At 59.3% G+C, this 18,839-nt stretch overlaps 3 protein-coding genes across 11 annotated transcripts; 2 read left to right on the forward strand and 1 right to left on the reverse strand.

Annotated features, from left to right (window-relative positions):
- Window positions 1-302: 302 nt before the first annotated feature.
- Window positions 303-3,106, reverse strand: ZNF524 (zinc finger protein 524). 4 transcript variants are annotated; one of them, XM_045076909.1, is made up of 3 exons: window positions 2,974-3,085; window positions 1,462-2,348; window positions 303-1,364 (listed from the first exon to the last, which is right to left on the reverse strand). In XM_045076909.1, exon 3 carries the CDS (start codon window positions 1,323-1,325, stop codon window positions 534-536), a length of 792 nt encoding a protein of 263 aa, XP_044932844.1. In that variant the 5' UTR covers window positions 1,326-1,364; window positions 1,462-2,348; window positions 2,974-3,085; the 3' UTR covers window positions 303-533. The 4 variants fall into 4 exon arrangements, with proteins under 4 accessions (XP_044932844.1, XP_044932841.1, XP_044932842.1 ...); XM_045076906.1 differs by lacking the exon at window positions 1,462-2,348 and having other exon boundaries at window positions 2,974-3,106; XM_045076907.1 differs by having other exon boundaries at window positions 303-2,348.
- Window positions 3,107-3,683: 577 nt separating this feature from the next.
- Window positions 3,684-8,764, forward strand: FIZ1 (FLT3 interacting zinc finger 1). Of its 3 annotated transcripts, none has more exons than XM_004776987.3 (3): window positions 3,684-3,865; window positions 5,227-5,578; window positions 6,549-8,764. In XM_004776987.3, the coding sequence occupies exons 1-3, from the start codon at window positions 3,699-3,701 to the stop codon at window positions 7,743-7,745; spliced, it is 1,716 nt and encodes a 571-aa protein (XP_004777044.2). In that variant the 5' UTR covers window positions 3,684-3,698; the 3' UTR covers window positions 7,746-8,764. The 3 variants fall into 3 exon arrangements, with proteins under 3 accessions (XP_004777044.2, XP_044932840.1, XP_004777045.1); XM_045076905.1 differs by lacking the exon at window positions 3,684-3,865 and adding an exon at window positions 3,875-3,953; XM_004776988.3 differs by lacking the exon at window positions 3,684-3,865 and adding an exon at window positions 3,963-4,382.
- Window positions 8,765-8,908: 144 nt separating this feature from the next.
- Window positions 8,909-17,592, forward strand: ZNF579 (zinc finger protein 579). Of its 4 annotated transcripts, none has more exons than XM_013048129.2 (5): window positions 8,909-9,394; window positions 9,652-9,770; window positions 13,480-13,542; window positions 13,687-13,751; window positions 15,479-17,592. In XM_013048129.2, exons 2-5 carry the CDS (start codon window positions 9,751-9,753, stop codon window positions 17,173-17,175), a joined length of 1,845 nt encoding a protein of 614 aa, XP_012903583.1. In that variant the 5' UTR covers window positions 8,909-9,394; window positions 9,652-9,750; the 3' UTR covers window positions 17,176-17,592. The 4 variants fall into 4 exon arrangements, with proteins under 4 accessions (XP_012903583.1, XP_012903585.1, XP_012903581.1 ...); XM_013048131.2 differs by lacking the exon at window positions 8,909-9,394 and adding an exon at window positions 9,417-9,523; XM_013048127.2 differs by lacking the exons at window positions 8,909-9,394; window positions 9,652-9,770 and having other exon boundaries at window positions 12,708-13,542.
- Window positions 17,593-18,839: the final 1,247 nt, after the last annotated feature.

Raw genomic sequence — 18,839 nt, forward strand, 5'->3', positions numbered from 1 at the left:
AAAGAGATAGGGCAAGGTAGTGGGTGCAGGCTTTCCAAGAATCTGGCTGGAATGGGGGATGAGGACCTAAAGTCACGTTTGAACAGAGGGGCAGTGTTTTACTCAGAGCCGATATTTACAGGGAGCCCTTTGAGGTCAGCTGGAGACGAGAGCTCCAAGACCGCTCTCAGCGCCAAGCATTATAACAATGCACATGACATGGGTTCTCCCAAATTCCATGCACTCCCATCAGGGTGGCATAGGGAAGGGAAGGCATCTGAAGGAAGGGCCAGCCTTGGTACCGACACTGATTACACACAGAAGCCAGTAGGCAGAGATTTATTTCCGAGGTCCCTGCCCCCAGGGGCCCGTCAGTCCCGGGGAGGGTGGCAGAAGGCAGTAAGACCCAGGAGTTTAGGTCCTCACCCTCGACCCCCTCCCACAACGGGAAGACCACCAGGTATGAGGGTGTCCCAGCTTTCCTGCCCAGGCTCAGCACCAGCTGAAACCCCAGCTCTACGTCTGACCCGGGCAGCGGTGGCCCAGGCTGTGGGTCAAGCCAGCTCTTTCCCCTCCGGCTCCTCCACTTCCTCCTCGGCCCCCGCCGTTGCTGGAATGCCCTCGTCGTCCCACGGCGGTTCAGGCCCTGCGTCCGGGGAACACAGGGGCACCCCCATGGCTTCAGGGTGCTTGCGTTTGGCATGGCGCCGGAGCGTGTTGGCCTCCGTGAAGCGCAGCCGGCAGACAGGGCACTGGTAAGGGCGTTCCCCAGAGTGGACACGGTGGTGGTGGGCCAGCTCGCCTGCCTCACGGAAGCGGCGAGGGCAGAGTGGGCAGCGGAAGGGCCGGAGGCCGGCATGGATGTTGCAGTGCCGCCGCAGGTGGCTGGACCGCTTGAAGGTCTTGCCGCAATCCTTGCACTCATGCGGCTTCAGCTCTGAGTGCGAGATGCTGTGGCGCTCCAGGTCAGAGAGGTAAGGGAAGGCCCGCAGGCACACAGGGCAGAAGTGCGGGGCCTTCTTAGGGCCAGAGCCCCCAGGCAAACCTGCCGCTGACCCCTCAGAGACCGTATAGGGCACACCCTGATCATCAATCAACAGGAGGTCGCTGCCACTGCCGCCGCCCACAGGGGCTGTCACCCCCTGTGCCAGCGGGGGCTCCTGCCCTGACTTGGTGGGGCGGCCCCGCTTGCGAGGGAGGGTGGCCTTGAGTGTCCGGTTCGAGGAGGTGGCCCCCCCAGGACGCCGGCCTCGGCGTCCCCGGGGAACAGGAGGAGGTAAAGCCAGAGATTTCTCTTCCTCCCCCGGCAAAGGCGAAGGCAACGGGTCTGGGCTGGGGGTGTCCATTGAGCAGTGGGGGGCTTGGGTCTGGGCACTGGAGCCGGGCTAAGAGGAGAGAGGGGGCAGCCGTCAATGCAGGGAGGGTCTGGAGCATCCCTTGTCCCCCAACACCTCGCCCATCCCTTGGTCTGTGTCTCTTCACCTGGGCATGGTGGACATTCACCTGGACAATCAGAGCCACACTGGTGGGTAAAACAGCAAGGCAGTTCTGTACCGGTTGGTACAGAGGTCACACAGGTGTGTCCTAAGCCTCCCTAACTCTTGTCCTAGAAGTTCAGGGTCAGCTTGAGCCAAAAGAAAAAAAAAAATCTTCATGGGAGAATAGAATAGAGTCCAACTAAGGGTAGGGGCCAGTATTTCAATCCTCAAAGCAAAGAGCCCACTAAACGTGAGCCATGGAGGCCCAGAGATGTTTTGTGCCGCTTCTGATTGGCAGAGTGAGAGGAGTGGGAGTTCAGGACTAGAAGAAGAAAGGGACTGGTCGCAGCTGATGTTTGGCTCCGAGTCATGGATGAAGAAATGTGCCAGCACTGTTAAGTGTGGGCTCCCAAGTCAGAGTTCTGAGTTCAGTGCCGAGGTCTGCCGCTCAGTCTGTGTGCTCTGGGGCAAAGTGCTCATCTCTCTGAGCCTCAGTTAAGCCTTTTGCAAAACAGGACGAATGCTTGCACCTATTCACACAGACATGTCAAGAGGATAACACACAGAGTGCTCAGTGCACACCAGTGCCTTGAGATATCCTGGTGAGTGGCTAAGCTTCACACCAACCCTCTGAATAATGGCACATCACCCCCACTTTGCAACGGGGGAAACGGAGGCACAGGAAAGCCAAGTCAGTTGTCCAAGCCCTCTCTGCCAGTAAGCAGTAGGACCAAGACCCAAACCAGATCTCAAGGACCCCAACGGTCCAGGGAGTGAAATGACATGGACCCAAGGAGATAAGGGGACCTCATGGAGTCCCTTACACCTGGGGCAGACTCCAGCTCTGCCGCTAATGAACAAGTGACTTTGCTTCTCTGGGCCAGTTTCCACCTGGGTCAAACAGATACAGCAGTGTTGTTGGTTAGTAATAGTAAGCACTCAATAAAGTACCGTCATCGCCACCACCACCACCATCAGACCCACCACCTCCTTCATGTCCTCGGAGCCTGGGGCCACGAGACCCAGCTAGGGTGTCATGAAGGGGAGCGGGAGGAAGGCAGACGCGCCGCTAACAGCTGGGGCTGCAGGTGCCAGTGCACCCCCTTGGACCGGGCACACAGACTGAAGGCCAGAGAGGGGCCAACCACTTTTCTACGATCACAAGGTTCTCTCCGCAGGGAGGGCCTGGACTAGAACCCGGGTCTCTGGAACAGTGCCCTCGCCCCTTGCCCCTCCGCTACCCCAGTGCAGGCGCGCGCCCGCCGGCCCGAGCGCGCGGGGCGGGCCCTGCGGGGGCGGCGGCCAATGAGCGGCGCGCGGGCCGCAGGACCACGAGGGCCGCCAGGAAGGGGGTCTGCGCGCGCGCGCCCGGGCCGACTCCGCGGGGCGCGAGGTCGGCGCGCGCGCTGCGGCGGGCGCGGAAGCAGGTGTGGGGGCGCGCTCCAGGAGCGCGCGGCCCCGGGCCTCCCCTCCCTCCGCTCCCCTCTCCCCGCCCGGACCCCCGCCTCTCGGGTACCTCATTTGCATGTCGCCTGGGCTCGCGAGTGTGCGCGCGCGGGGGCGACAGGGCCGGCGCGTGGGAAGGGGCGGGGGCCAGGGGGCCCTGCCCCTCGGCGGCGCGCGCGGGGACGGCCCCGCCCCCTCCCTCCCCCACCCCTCTCCGTCGGGCCCGCGCCCGCGGGAGACAAAGAGGACGCGCTGGGTCCTAAGGACCGGTCACGTACTCGCAGAGAACACGCGCCTGCGCGCCCGTCGCCCTCACTGGCCCCGAGCTGGAAATAACCCCACTAACACTTTCCCAACCACGCAGAAATGTCTTTTCTCCCACACAGCACCCAACAGGGTGACCCAATCAAAGACAGGAACCGCAAGGATGAGGAGCGGGAAAATGGCTGCTTGTTCCCGTAGTTAACATGGCGCCCGATAGGCTTCAAAGCCCCCCAGAGGGAGGACAAGATGGAACCTGCCCTTTCCTCCGAGCTCTACCACAGTGGCCGAACTTCGATTTTCCTTTTATCCTGACGCAACTCTACCAGGAAGATTCGGAGGCTGCGAAAAGGGAATCAAGTCTGCCGTGATTTACGTTAACACCTGTCAGGGCAGGCACAAAGGGGAAAGAGGCCGAGCGGGAGCTTGTTGCCCTTAGTCTGTATGGCGCCCGCGTCACCCTAGGCCCTGCCCCCACCCTGCCCTCACCCAACATGGCGCCATCCTAGCTTCTCCGGCCTCCAGTGCTAGGGGATGGGACGGGAAACGGGGAAGGGCGGGTGGTGGGGGTGGGGGGAAGCCAAGGGGGCGGGAGAAAGGAGGAGTGTGGGGGAGAAGCGAGCCGAGGCGGAAGTCGAGGGGCCCCCGGGTGGAAGTGACGCTGCCCCCGCTGCCCAAAATGTCGGCGCCCAGAGGGAGGTGTAAGTAATTAAAGAGAAAAGCCGACTGACTTTCCTGGCCTCCTGGGGCCGCCCCAGGGCTCTAGGACCCCGGCTGCGAACGAGCGAGGTGGACTTGCCCGGCTGTGGGTCCCGCCTGACCTGCTCCCGCCCCGGGTGCCCCAGGCCGCACCTTTTAGGGACAGGGGGGAGGGGCACAAAAGGCCGGTACTCGGGGCCTCAGTCCCAGAGCCGACTTGGGGGGGGGCGGGAAGCCCTGCAGGCGACTTGGTGGGAAGAAGGCGGGCTTCGTGGTGGCGGGGGCGGAGCAATAGCAGGGAGGAGCTTCCGCGTGGGCGTGGCTTAGAATGGAAATGGGCTGGGCTTGAAGGATGGAAGGGACCTACTTGGGGCTGAGTGGGGAAATGGGGCTCTAGGCGAAGGTGGGCGCAGCTTAGGGTAGAAGGGGAGTAGCTGGTCAAGGAGTAGGCATGGTGAGGTGATGGGACTGAGGTGTGCAGTTTGGCGAGTCTTAGTGGAAATAATAAGTCTTCATAATGTAAGTGCGGTGACTTGGGGGGGAGGGGCTCCCAGGGGAAGGCTGAGAACAAGGGGTTGAGGGGAGGGTCTTGCAAAGGACGGGGCTTCCTTCCAGGCTAGGTTTCAAGGAAAAACGAGTGAGTGGCGTTTTGGAGCCAGACCTTAGCTGAGAAGAAAGACGGTGGGACGTAGGAAGCTCAGATAGTGGTTAGTAGTAATCAGAGCAGCTTGCCTGTAGAGTCCTTGCTGTGTGCCCAGCCTAAGTGAGCGCGCGGTGTGCACTGCCCCAGTTTTGCGTAGTCCTCACCTCCGCTCCCGTTCTCCCGCACTTGCACATGGACAAATGCAGGAGGTTTCAGGACCGGTTATGGTCGCCCTGAAAGGTTGACTCAAGTGCACTTGGCCCCAAATCTCTGTCCTCTCCTACCCTAGGAATGTGAATCTTTATCTGAAGATGATTTTCGCTCTTGAAGAAGAGTGGGAGGGCCTTTGAAAGGGGAAGGGTCTTATCAAGGAATACTAGAGGCTTCGGGAACAGTGTGGGGACTTTGGGAGGAGGAGGTGGGGCGAACAGTGGGCGGGGTTTAGAGAGGAGTGGGGAGTCCATCGTAAAAGAAGGGGAGAGGCTTAAAAATGGCCCAGTAGGGTAGAAGCCACCTAGCGCTGATTAGGAAGATTGCCAGAGGATCGGGAGAAGGGTTTGTAGGAGAGTGGGAGGGGCTTACAGGATGGTGGGTGTGGCTTGGAGGGAAGTGGGAAGGGTTTCCAGGGGACAGAGGGTGGGTGTGAGGCCAGGGAGCCTGATGGAGAGGGCTCCTGGGACGCTGACTCCACCTGCCCTCCATGTCTCCTCCCTGCTCCAGAGAGAGCCTCCATTCGCCACTGCCTTCCCACCACGCCATCATGGCTGATACCCCGCTGCCAGTGCCCCCGGTCCCTGCCCCGGCCCCAGCCCCAGCGCCTCCCGCTGCTGCTCCCCGGGTTCCGTTTCACTGCAGTGAGTGTGGCAAGAGCTTCCGCTACCGCTCGGACCTTCGGCGTCACTTCGCCCGGCACACTGCCCTCAAACCCCACGCGTGTCCACGCTGTGGCAAGGGCTTCAAACACAGCTTCAACCTGGCCAACCACCTGCGTTCGCACACCGGCGAGCGGCCCTACCGCTGCTCTGCCTGCCCTAAAGGGTTCCGAGACTCCACCGGCCTGCTGCACCACCAGGTGAGTCCTGCAGGCTGGACCTGGGCTGGCCTCCCCAGGCTGGACACACCCTTGGAGCCACAGGGCTGGGCAGCAAAGAGCACTGTGATCTCTGATTTAGCCTCACAGTTCTCCAGGAAGGCACTGCCAGTCGAAAGGACTCGTTGCTCAAACTGTCTCTGTGACTGACTCCCAAAGGCCAATGTCCGTATGTCCGTAAAGGCACAGTCTTGCACCGTACACGGGCCAGATTACAAGTGCCCAAGAGCCATAAGTCGCTGATGGCTGCAACATTGGTCAGTGGCAGATATAAAACATTCCCATCATTGCAGAAAGTTCTTTTGGACAGTGTTTGCTCTAGAGGTTTGGAGAGCAAACCTTGAAAAGCCACCTCTCACCCTAGGGGATGATAAAAGCTCCTCTCCACCTTTTCACAACATCCACTGCCAGAGAGGACATCAGAAAGTTTGTCAATCATAATTCTAATTTCTAGGAATTGGGTTGTTCTTTAGTGATGATTTTACCCTATCGTCACAAGAACCCTGTGAGGTGGTAGTCCTATTGTGCCCATGTTACAGAGGAGCAAAGCAGAGTCCCAGAGATGATGTTTACTTGTCCACTTGTCACTGAGAGTGAAAGGCAGAGCTGGGATTCGAACCCAGGTTTGTTAGTGCTAAGAGCCCTAGTATTTGGCCACTGTCCCAGGGAGTCCCAATCTCCTAGGTGGGCTTTTTGAAAATGAGTAAGTGTTGGTCCGGAACACCAGGAGGAAGAGTCTTCCACCTTAAGGAACAGCATGTGCAAAGGTCCTGAAGAATGAAAGGACTGAAAGAATGCCAACATGACCCAAATTAGAGAAGACAAGTGAGAGTTGGAGCAGATGGGGCTTTGTAGACACAGCAGGGAGCTTGGGCCGCGTCCTTCTGGGAATGCAGGGATGGCAGGCTAGACCCTCAGCCCTGATGCTGTGCTCTCCCTCCTGCCCTCCCAGGTCGTCCACACTGGTGAGAAGCCCTACTGCTGCCTGGTGTGTGAGCTCCGCTTCTCCTCACGCTCCAGCCTGGGCCGCCACCTCAAGCGCCAGCACCGCGGGGTGCTCCCGTCCCCGCTGCAACCCGGCCCAGGCCTGCCGGCCCTGAGCGCACCCTGCTCTGTCTGCTGCAATGTGGGGCCCTGCTCAGTGTGCGGGGGCGCGGGGGCCGGTGGTGGCGAGGGCCCAGAGGGGGCAGGTGCGGGCCCGGGCAGCTGGGGGCTGGCAGAGGCCGCCGCCGCGGCCGCCGCCGCCTCGCTGCCCCCCTTTGCGTGTGGAGCCTGCGCGCGGCGCTTTGACCATGGCCGTGAGCTGGCGGCCCACTGGGCGGCGCACACCGACGTGAAGCCCTTCAAGTGCCCGCGTTGTGAGCGCGACTTCAACGCCCCCGCGCTGCTGGAGCGGCACAAGCTGACGCACGACCTGCAGGGCCCGGGCGCGCCCCCAGTGCAGGCCTGGGCCCCGGGCGCCAGCGCAGGGCCCGACCCGGCCGGCGACGTCGGTAGCGCGGTGGAGGCGGGTGATGCCCAGGCGGCCTGGGATGGCGGGCTGCTCCTGGGCCGCACTGGGGGCGGCGTGCCCGAGCTCGCGGGGCTGCTCCCGGAAGGCGGCGGGGAGGCTCCTGCCCCAGCGATCGAGGCGTCCGAAGACACCCTGTACCAGTGCGACTGCGGGACCTTCTTCGCGTCGGCCGCGGCACTGGCCAGCCACCTGGAGGCCCACTCGGGCCCCGCCACCTACGGCTGCGGCCACTGCGGGGCCCTGTACGCGGCTCTGGCGGCCCTGGAGGAGCACCGGCGGGCGAGCCACGGCGAGGGCGGCGGAGCGGAGGCGGCATCCGCGGCACCAGAGGGGGAGCCAGCGTCCGGCGAGGCCGCGTCTGCCTCCGGCCGGGGCAAGAAGATCTTCGGCTGCTCCGAGTGCGAGAAGCTGTTCCGCTCGCCGCGCGACCTGGAGCGCCACGTGCTGGTGCACACGGGCGAGAAGCCATTCCCGTGCCTCGAGTGCGGCAAGTTCTTCCGCCACGAGTGCTACCTCAAGCGCCACCGGCTGCTGCATGGCACCGAGAGGCCCTTCCCCTGCCACATCTGCGGCAAGGGCTTCATCACGCTCAGCAACCTCTCGCGGCACCTGAAGCTGCACCGCGGCATGGACTGATGCCGCAGCCACCCTGCCGCCCCGCGTCGGGGGCCGCACTCAGGGCCTGGGGCCAGATCCCTGGGCCCTGCCGTCAGGGGACCCCAGCTGGAGATAGGGGGCCACCAGACACTCGCACGGCCCCATGAGCTGGGGGCAGCAAACAAACCGGGGAGACTCCTCAGCTGCGAGGTCCGTGACCTAGGAAGAGACTCCTGAGCAACCCCAAATCAAAAGGCCTCCCCGAGTGGTGGGGACGTAGCAATGAGATGTGGGTGTCAGCAAGTACTTCTCATCTTGAGGACCCTAGTGATAAGAGATGGGCATCCTTCCCCCAAGGAAGACTGCCCCTCTCCCCAAGAGCCATCATTCCCAACGACCTTGATCTGGAGAATGTGGGGGGACCATGTCCCTGAATTTCCCTGGATCCCCCAAATGCTACCCACCAGTCACTGGTGCCCTCCAAAAATGGATAGAGCCGAAACCTGCCTTCCCCCCACCCATCCCATTTCATTCCTCATGCTGAAAGAGGACCAGGGTAGATGCCCCTGCCCTGAAAACCCCTCCCCCCAATTAGGTCTCCCTCCCCCAGGGCAGAATGGATCCACCCTAATGATCTTCCCCATCCCAAACACTAGAATAGGCTGGTTTGAAATCCCTCCTGCCCAATAGAATGAACTGAATCAGATACACACCCCTGTCCACTGGAATGGGCTGGTCTAGACGGGCCTGTACCCCACCCTCCTTAGGCCAATATGGCAGACACTCCTCCCTCCCTCTAGAGTGCCGGCCAGTCCCCATCATTCCGCATCCTGTGAACTCATCTGAGTGGGAAGTGGTGGACTCTGGGGCTTTACCTCCTGCTCTGCTGTAGCACCTGTCTTTCCATCTCTGTTGGTTTGGCAGTCTCTGTGTTCCTCTCAACCCCAAGGGAAAGGGGGGCTTGGCTAGGGGATAACCCCCTGTGAGCCTCGACCTTGCCCCTTATCCCACTCCCTAATGTCTCCACAGGGCCCCAATAAACCTCGTCCTGTCAGTCACTGCCGTTTTGTTTTCTGATCCTTGGCTCCAGAGAGGTGGGGGCTTTTCTCCCTGATTTAGGATGAGCTCCCTAAAGAAAAGCAGATCTTTTCTCCCTCCTGACAAATGTTGAGTCCCTTAGATACTGCACAACCATTAAAATCAGAAATGGCTTAAGTTTCATCTCAGTGGAATTCTGTCCCTTAAACACGAGATCCACCTCCAGTGGACTGAATGTGCCCTTTAGAACCAGACATGCCCTTTAGACACCGTCAATCCCATCAGGCCCCCTAAAAGCCAAACTGTCTCCTTAAAGAAAAGTTCTACCCCTAAGGAGAGACCCTAAATCTTAGACCCTGCCTCTAGGTGACCAAATGTCTATGTTAAACACTGTATGCACCCCAGAGGGTAGGAGTCACCTGTCTGGGCGGAGTCAACCATTCCTCTTCTAGGCACTAGATTACATTTCTGTCTCGAGTGCCGTTCTGTGTCAGGCATTGTAATCCTCTCTGAGGATCCAGCAGTGGAGAAAAGGACTCCTAGGCTTATGTTTTAGTGTTTGGGTGGTGGGGTGGAGAAAAGTAAAGAAACGGAAGTAATTTCAGGTGTTTCTGAGCATGCTGAAGGAGGGGAGGAAAGGTGTTAAGAAAGTGAGTGACCCCGTGAGCATACCATTTCAGTTCAGGTGTCCGGTGGACATCTCTCCACAGGCGGCATCTGATCTGAAACCCAAAGGGTGCTGAGAGACCAGAGAGCGGATGGGCCCCAAGGAGGGAGAGGTGAAGGGAGGGGGAGGGGTCAGGTCCCAGAGCCTGGTGGGGCAAGAGAGGCATTTGACTGTGCTCTCCAGGCAATTGAACACCAAGATTTTAATGTTGGAGGATTTGACCACTCCCGCACTTTACAGAGTTTCCTCTGGCTGCTGAGTCGAGAAGGAACTGGAGGCAGCAGAAGAGACGCTTAGGAGCCTGGACCGGAGTGGTGGGGAGATACAGGCGGATTCGAGATGAATTCCGAAGGTGGAATGTGAGTGTTTGTGTGTGTGTGTAATTGAAAGAGCTCAGGAGGGACTGGTTAGGTGGTAGCACTTTGTGTTAAGACATGAAAAGGGGAAGAACAAGTTTCGATAGGAGCTTAGGGGGATAAAGAATTCCATTTTGAGCTTCTTAAATTTAAGATGCCTGGGAGATTGGCACATACTAATACGGCTGAAGGTATGCGTGTCCTGTGATACCATGATCCCACTGCTGGGCACGAACCCTAGAGAAACTCCTTCACCTGCACTAGGAGACACACTTAAACATCTCCCAGCAGCAATCTGTATGGCCTCAAACTCTGAACAATTGATGTGTCATTGCTGTGGTCCGAATGTTTGTGTTCCCATCGAAATTTCTATGTTGAAATCCTAACTCCCAGTGTGACAGTGTTTGGAGATGGAGCTTTGGGGAGGTGCTTAAGTCTTAGTGCCTGGGACCAGCGCCTCCTCTGAAAGGCTCCAGGGAGACCCCTGGCCCTTCTCACCCTGAGAGGACACCACAAGAAGCACTGGCCATAAACCCAGAAGAGGGCCTCCCCCAGAAGACAAGCATGCAGGTGCCTTGATCTTGGACTTCCGGCCTCCAGAGAACCGTGAGCGATAAATTTCTGTTGTTCATAAGCCGCCAGTCTGTGGTGTTTTGTTAAAGCAGCCGGAACAGACTAAGACATCTGTCAACAAAAAGCAGATATATAAACGGTGGCATATTATGCTATGGGTTACTATACAGCGTGAAATAAAGGGACACTTGATGGAAATCTAGGGGGAAGGGCACTCCAGGCAGGGGGGAAAGGCACGTTCAAAGGCCCTGAGTCCACCAATAGCAGAGGTGGGGTGGTGCGGCTGGAGCGGAGTGAAGCAGGAGAGAGGTAGTCACCAGTGGAGGGACGCTTCAGGGGCCAGACCCATCGAGCCTTACAGGCAGGGGGAGAGGAATACGGGAGGAAGGGCTGGGAAGCCACCGGAGGTTCACAGGCTGCGATCTCTGCGTGCGAGAGGCTGGCCGCGGTAGGGGCGCTGGGGGCAGGAGAGCCAATGAGGAGGCAGTAGCAGGGGGACTGGCACCCAGGAGTGCAGTCCGGAGCCAATCAGCGCTAGGTCCCGCCCCCTGCTCGGGCCCACGGCCCCGCGGAGTCCCGCACTGCCCAGGCACCCTGTCTCACCTGGGCCGGCTCCCCGCCTCCTCCCTGCTCTCAGCCTAGGTCTCCCCTGCATCCGGCCCAGCCTCCACGCGGGTCCCACAGGAATTTCTCTAAAACACTAATCAGATCATGTGACTCTCCAGCTTAAAACCTTTTCAATGGCTTCTCAGTGCACCAGGAACGCGTCCAGCATTCCGCCTGGACTAAGAGGCCGCCGCAGCGGCTTGTGCAACTCCCGGCCTCTCTCCATGACACTCCAGCCTTTGATGGCCCAATCCAAGGCCTCGAGTCTCCCTCAAGACAAGATCTCCCTCCCCATCCCCCAATATGCTCTTCCCTCTGCTTGAAATTTTATTTCCCACCATTCCATTCCTGAATTTTCCTTATTTCCTTCCTGCCTTCCTTCCTTCCTTCCTCCTTTCCTTCCTTTTTTTGGAAAAAAAAAATGTTAAGCTTTTAAAATACAGATAATGAAATAACAACCCCCCAACCCCACCAGGTATACACTCAGAAGAACTGAAAATAATCGTCCAAACAAACACTTATACACAAACGTTCCTAACACTGAGCCACCCAGGCGCCCCTGCCTATCAGCTTTAAAACATTAGAGGTTTAGGGGCGCCTGGGTGGCTCAGAGGGTTAAGCCTCTGCCTTCCACTCAGGTCATGATCTCAGGGTCCTGGGATTGAGCCCCGCATCGGGCTCTCTGCTCAGCAGGGAGCCTGCTTCCTCCTCTCTCTCTGCCTGCCTCTCTGCCTACCTGTGATCTCTGTCTGTCAAATAAATAAATAAAATCTTAAAAAAAAAATTAGAGGTTTAGTTACCTCACTCGCCGTAGGCCCCTTTAGGATCTGATCGCTTCTCCCTGCTACAAGTTAACTCCTACCATGAATTTGGTGCTTATTGTTTCCATGGATATTTTTAGACTTTCACTCCTATATAAATATCCTTTTAAAATTAGTACTATTGCCCAGGCACTTTTAAAAGTCATGCTCTTGGGGGCACCTGTGTGGCTCAGTGTGTTGAGCCTCTGCCTTCTGCCCGGGTCATGGTCTCAGGGTCCTGGGATCGAGCCCCGCATCGGGCTCTCTGCTCAGAAGGGGGGACTGCTTCCCCCTCCCCCTCTGCCTGCCTCTCTGCCTACTTGTGATCTCTCTCTCTCTCTCTCTGTCAAATAGATAAATATTAAAAAAAAAAAAAAAAGTCATGCTCTTGGGATGCCTGGGTGGCTCAGTGGGTTAAGTCTCTGCCTTCAGCTCAGGTCATGATCTCAGGGTCCTGGGATGGAGCCCCACATCGGGCTTTCTGTTCAGTGGGAGCCTGCTTTCCCCCTTCTCTCTCTCTGCCTGCCTCTCTGCCTACTTGTGATCGCTCTCTGTCAAATGAATAATAATAAAAAAAAAAAGTCATGCTCTTTGCCTGTCGTTTCTCCCATCTCTTTGTGAAATGCAAAGACTCGCTGAGATGCACTAGCTTCGACATGTTTTAGTTCCCCACTTTGCTGCTGTTTAAACTGAGAATAGCGTGACCCACTCCATAAGGTAAGGAGAGACAAACGCATTAGTATTTGTAAAGCGCTTACAAGACTAAGTTACTGCTTATTTTCATTTTATTTACTTTTTTTTTTTTTAAAGATTTTTATTCATTTATTTGATAGAGAGAGATCACAAGTAGGCAGAGAGGCAGGCAGAGAGAGAGGGGGAAGCAGGCTCCCCGCCGAGCAGAGAGCCCGATGTGGGGCTCGATCCCAGGACCCTGAGATCATGACCTGAGCCGAAGGCAGAGGCTTAAACCACTGAGCCACCCAGGCGCCCCCATTTTATTTACTTTTATTACCCTTTCCCCCCATTTGATTTCTTGTCCCTTTACTTTCTGGAGTATGGAGCGCATTCACATGGCTTCAAATTTAAGAAGTACAAAAGGATAGAGTGCCGTAAGTTTCAGTTCTGGGAGTTAGACAATGTTGCTAGTTCCCTCTCCCTTCTTCCAGACACAACCCACTGATAAGCATAGACAGTTAGAACAGGTTCCAGGCTGTTTTCTACCTTCCTTTCCATCCCCCCTTCCCTTCATGTTATCACTTGGAGCGCTTCCATATTTTTTTACACAGCAAGTTTCTTCATCTTTTTTTTTTTTTTTGGACACATAGCATTCCACTGGGCAGATCAATCATGATGCCACTCGAATTCCCTCCGGATGCGAATTTAGCTCATCTCCAGTCTTTTGCAGTGCTGTGCAATCATCTGGTGCTGATTCACCTGGTACCGATGTCATTTTGCATGTTTCTGAGCAGATCTATCTGGCAGTCCCATTCCTGGAATTGTTCAGCTGTTAAGGCTGTTCCAAATTTCACTAGCCCAGCCCTGTTCAGAGAGGTCCTGTTTCCCACGCTCTGGCTGACAGTGCTCAACATGTACTTCACCTTAAGTCTGCAGGCCTATCTCTGCAACAAGCCCTCGACTGCTCGGTTTCGGGCATTTGAGATGTGTGGAGCACGTCTCTCTCCTTTCCCTTGGCTCATCCTTCTCATCCCCAACCCTTGGCTTTCATCCTGCAGGTTTCAGCTGAAACACTATTGCCTCCTGGAAGACCTTGAGGACTGCTCTCACCCCAGGGGGAGGTCAGCTCAGTGCCTTCTCTGTTCTCTGTCTCCCCCCCACCTCCACCCCCCACCCCAATCGTCTTTCCTGCCTTAGAGCACGTTTTCCTGGAAGGCGGTCGGATCTGTGACTGCCTCCTCCCTCTGACGGTGAGCTTCCTGCAGACAGGGTCGGACAGCCCGTCAGCCTGTCGCCGAGGCTCCAGCACCAAGGACAGAGCTAGCCCACAGTAGGTGCTCAGGAAATACCCGGGGCTTGGGATCCAGGGAACTATGCCGGGAAACACTTGCAGAAGGACTCAGGAGCACAGTGGGTGCTCAGTAGATGTGGGTCTCTTAGGAGCGAATGCTATCTGCCGGGCTTGTTGTAGAGGGGGCCACTGAGGCTAGGAGAAGCCTACAGTCGCTTGCTCCGGCAGCCGAGTGAAGGCTGGACAGGGGTTCCAGTCCAGAGTGCCCCTACTTTGCCTGAGGCCTCTGCCACTGCCTCATTCACGACTCCTTCCCCTGGCACCCCCCTCGCCCAACACAGTGCCTGGCACAGACAGGACCTGATAAATGTGTATTTGTTGAAGGAATGAATGAATATGTGTGTCTGCTGGGGTGGGGAGGAGAGCTGCGTCCAGCCTCCCAGGCCCGCAGCCCCCTCCCCATGCAGAACCCAGGAATCCAAGCCGACTGCCCTCCACGCCCCCTGGGTCCCCTCGTCCTCCCGCTTCCGGCCTTCCAGCCGGTCTTTCCTCTTTTGGGCTCGGTTGAGAGGCCGGGTTTCCGGGGGGAAGGCTTAGGCAGTGACACCGAGCCCAGCCTCCTCCACCCCCCACCACGCTCGGGCCCTCCCTCCCTCCCCGCCACCACCGTCCGCGTTTGGCCGGCCGCGGGGAAGGAAGAAAGAAGCGAAGGAGGCGGAGGTAAGACACAGGCGCCCAGCGATCCGATCAGGGCCGAGCCCCAGGCTCTGGGCTCGGAAATCCGCGAGGCCTGGACCCGTGGCCCTAATTCTGCTGATCACGCCTGCGGGGAACCGCAAGCTGGGCCCAGTGGGGAGCTTGGCTCCCCGTGGGGACCTAGGGCTCCATACTCCAGCAGCCTGGGTGGGGGGCAGGTGTCCAGCGGCCAGGCCCTCAGCCCCCTCCTCTGTGGAGACTTCGGGCAGCTGAGCCCCCAGCTCCCTCCTCCCCCTTGTCTTAGGAGCCCAGCCCCCTCCCCCAACCCTCTCTGCCCCTGGGACCCAGGAATCCTTACCCCACACCTACAGGAGTGAATCTCAGTCCCCTCCCAAACCTGGGGTCCCAAACCCCAGCTCCCACCTCTCTCAGTCCCTGGAGTCCAGGACCCCAGCCTCCCCACTGCCCAGGAGTCTTAGCCCTCCTACCCCCAGCCTCTCCCAGACCCTGGTCTGGGCACTCACACACATTTCTGGGGCTTCCCAATGTCGAATTCCACCCCCTCCACTCGGGCACCACTGGCCGGTTCCCAGCCCCTCCCAAAATTCTCCAGCGGGGCCCCTGGAGAAAAAGCAGTTGGCTGACTGTCTCCCTGTCTCCTCTTCTGTCTGTATCTCTGGCTTGTCCCCTCTCTCTGTCTGTCTGTCCCTACCTCTGTCCTGCTGTGGTTCTTCTGATCTCTGGTGTTTGCACCATCTCTCCCGAAATCTCTTTGTTTTCTCTCCATCTCTGTCTCTGCTGGGAGTCCCCATCTCTCTCTCCTGCTGTCTCCCACCATCCTGCCTTTACGGCTTCTCCTGCTGTCTGTCTGTCTGTCTGCCCCTGGGGTCTTTGCCTTTGCTCTGTCTTGCTGGCTCTCTCCATTGCCTGGTTAATCATCTGACCATCACGGACTCTCCATCTCTCTCTGTCTCTGTCTCTCGGCCTCACTCCACACATCTCCCTTTATCTAACCCACTCCACGCCCCCACCCACCCCAATGTCTCCTTGTCTTCCCTTTCTCCTTACAGGCATGGATCCGCAGCCCCCTCCACCCGCCCAGGGCAGCCCACCTCACCGTGGCCGGGGCCGGGGCCGTGGCCGAGGCCGTGGTAGAGGCCGGGGCCGTGGCAGGGGGGGCGCTGGAGCCCCTCGGGCGCCCCTGCCCTGCCCGACATGTGGCCGCCTCTTCCGCTTCCCCTACTACCTCTCCCGGCACCGGCTGAGCCACTCAGGCCTCCGACCCCACGCCTGCCCCCTGTGCCCCAAGGCCTTCCGCCGGCCCGCCCACCTCTCCCGCCACCTGCGTGGCCACGGGCCCCAACCGCCGCTGCGCTGCGCCGCCTGCCCCCGCACCTTCCCGGAGCCAGCCCAGCTCCGGCGCCACTTGGCCCAGGAGCACGCAGGCGGCGAGGTCGAGCTGGCCATCGAGAGGGCGGCCAAGGAGGCCGCGGAGTCGAGCTGGGGCTCCCAGGACGCCGGGGCGGAGCAGCCTACCACCGCTGCAGCGGGGGCCGCGGAGGAGGAGGCGGCGTGGCCCGAGACGTGGCCGGCAGGGGAGCCGGCCACGCTGGCTGCCCCCACAAGCACCGAACCCCGGGAGTCAGAGGAGGAGGAGGCCGAGGCCGGGGCGGCGGAGCTGAGGGCCGAATTGGCACTGGCAGCCGGGCGGCAGGAGGAGAAGCAGGTCCTGCTCCAGGCCGACTGGACGCTGCTGTGCCTCCGCTGTCGCGAAGCCTTCGCCACCAAGGGCGAGCTCAAAGCACACCCGTGTCTGCGCCCCGAGGGTGAACAGGAGGGTGAAGGGGGCCCCCCTCCCCGGCCCAAGCGCCACCAGTGCTCCATCTGCCTCAAGGCCTTCGCCAGGCCCTGGTCGCTGTCCCGCCACCGGCTGGTCCACTCCACCGACCGCCCTTTCGTGTGCCCAGACTGCGGCCTGGCCTTCCGCCTCGCCTCCTACCTCCGCCAGCACCGTCGTGTGCACGGCGCGCTCAGCCTCCTGGCCCCGCTGCCCCCGGCGGGCAAGAAGGACGACAAGGCACCGGGTGGACGGAACTCAGGGAAGGGGCCCGAGGGGGGCGAAGGGGCAGAGTGCGGGAGTGCCTCGGAGGGGGGAGAAGGCGGGCAGAATGGAGGGGACGCCGCCCCGGCCCGGCCCCCTGCGGGGGAGCCCCGCTTCTGGTGTCCCGAGTGTGGCAAAGGCTTCCGGCGCCGCGCGCACCTGCGGCAGCACGGGGTGACCCACTCAGGGGCGCGCCCCTTTCAGTGCGTGCGCTGCCAGAGGGAGTTCAAGCGGCTGGCCGACCTGGCCCGCCACGCGCAGGTGCACGCGGGAGGCCCGGCGCCGCACCCGTGCCCGCGCTGCCCGCGCCGCTTCTCGCGCGCCTACAGCCTCCTGCGCCACCAGCGCTGCCACCGGGCCGAGCTGGAGAGGGCGGCTGCGTTGCAGGCGCTCCAGGCCCAGGCCCCGCCGTCGCCCCCGCCGCCCCCGCCGCCCCCACCAGCTGGGCAGGAGGAGGAAGGGCTCCCGATGCCCATTGCACGCATCAAGGAAGAGCCACCCTCCCCGGGAACCCCACCCCAGTCGCCACCACCGCTGCCGCCGGCTCCCCCTGTCTTCCTCAGCGCCTCCTGTTTCGACAGCCAAGACCACTCAGCCTTCGAGATGGAGGAAGAAGAAATTGACAGCAAGGCCCACCTTCGGGGGTTGGGAGGCCTGGCCTCCTGACCTTCACCACCACTCCTGGCCCCTCCATTTGGCTCCCGGTTTGCAATATGGAGGAAGGAAGTCGAAGTAGAGGCGCCTCCTGTCTACCCACCCTTCCCCTTCTAGCTCTCAACACTAAGGGGGGGGGGGCTGGACCGCCCCTCCCTCCCATTGCCCACCCCCTCCCCCGGGGACCCCGACGCTGGCTAGGAACTGCTTGTCCCAACAGGCCTCAGAAGGCAGGACAAGTTGGAAAAGGAGGCAGAGAATATTGGCCAGAGAGATGCAGACTTGGGGGGACCCCCTGCCTGGCTGTCTCCCATTACACACACTGGACACCGTCACCTCTTTGGAACTGCCAGACCCTGGGGGTCCCCAGTGAGCAAAGGTCCATCCCTGTCCTTTTGTCTGTCTGTGAATAAATGTGAGTTCGTGAAACAGGAGAGAGTGAGGCTGTCTGTGGGGGCTGCCAGAGGGGGGTCTAGGGTGAGCCGGGATCTGTCCCAACAGGCTCTGAGCTTGTGTTCCAGGCAGGAAGGGTCCAGATTTCCACATCAGGGAACGGGAGGCAGGTGCTCAGCCTGCAAGAAACTCAAGAGAAGAATATGGAGTGTGACAGCGCGGGTTACCACCCGTTCTGGCATCTTTGGGGAGCTCTGTGGCCCCCTGTGGGATCCCCACATGCATGCTTTCAGCAGACATTTACCAGGCACCACGCAGGGTCCTGGGGATGCTGAAGAGGAGACAGCCACGGCCCCCCCCAGAAGCCAGAATTCTAGATCCACACGAGTTTAGCCATGTGTGGCTGCTTCCATTTAAACTTAGAATGAGTAAATCCATTTAAAATAAAATAATGAAAAACGTTCAGTTTCTCAGTCACACAGTTTCCAGGGGCCAACAGCCCCCTGAGGCTGGTGGCTACCCCAGACAGCACAGGTCGAGAACATCCCATCACTGCAAGAAGTTCTCTTGGACAGGGTTGCCCTAGGTCTGTTGCCCATCTGCAACAGACCACCAGGTATTAATTAGGGCTACTGAGAACACTGCCTGGCTGGGAGGGAGGGCCTTTGGGTGACCTTTGACCTGAACCAAGAGCGGCAGAGCAGGGTCAAAGGCCATGAGGTGGGTTGGTGCTGCATGTTGGAGAAACCACAAGAAATCAGGAGTAGGTGGAAAGGTTCATTTTCTGCAAACCTTCTAACGGTTTTTTTTTCCCCTTGCTCATCTATTTAGGTCTTAGGGAGTGGAGAGGGAGAGATGTGTTCAAGCCATCTTCCTTGAACCGCCCCCCTCCTGTTGTTATCCGTCCTTCCCCCAGAGCCTTCAGTGGCTCCCTTTTTCCTGTGCAAAGGTTGATGCTAACCACTTGGGTGTCTTCATGCCTGTCAGGCCTGTAGAGGCGTGAGGCCATCCCAGTTTTCCAGGGCAGCACACAGAGGCTTTGGGAGGGAAGGTGGTTCCCTGATGTAATGAAAACACCAAGCAGGGGCTGGGCCCCAGGGAAGGAAGCCAGAGACGTGGAGGTTGAAGGTGTAGGAAGGGAGATGGCGGACTGTCTAAAGTTTGCAGAGTTCCCTGTCAGGGATTCAACACCTTGGCCAAGGCCTTGACCTGGTGCCTGGCATGTAGTAAGCACTCAATCCACATTAGTCTGTTTCGTTATCCCCGCATCAGGGCTTGAAGTG

The sequence above is a fragment of the Mustela putorius genome, unplaced genomic scaffold (genome assembly GCF_011764305.1).
Source record: "Mustela putorius furo isolate JIRA1106 unplaced genomic scaffold, ASM1176430v1.1 tig00000196_pilon_pilon_pilon, whole genome shotgun sequence".
Classification (NCBI taxonomy): domain Eukaryota; kingdom Metazoa; phylum Chordata; class Mammalia; order Carnivora; family Mustelidae; genus Mustela; species Mustela putorius.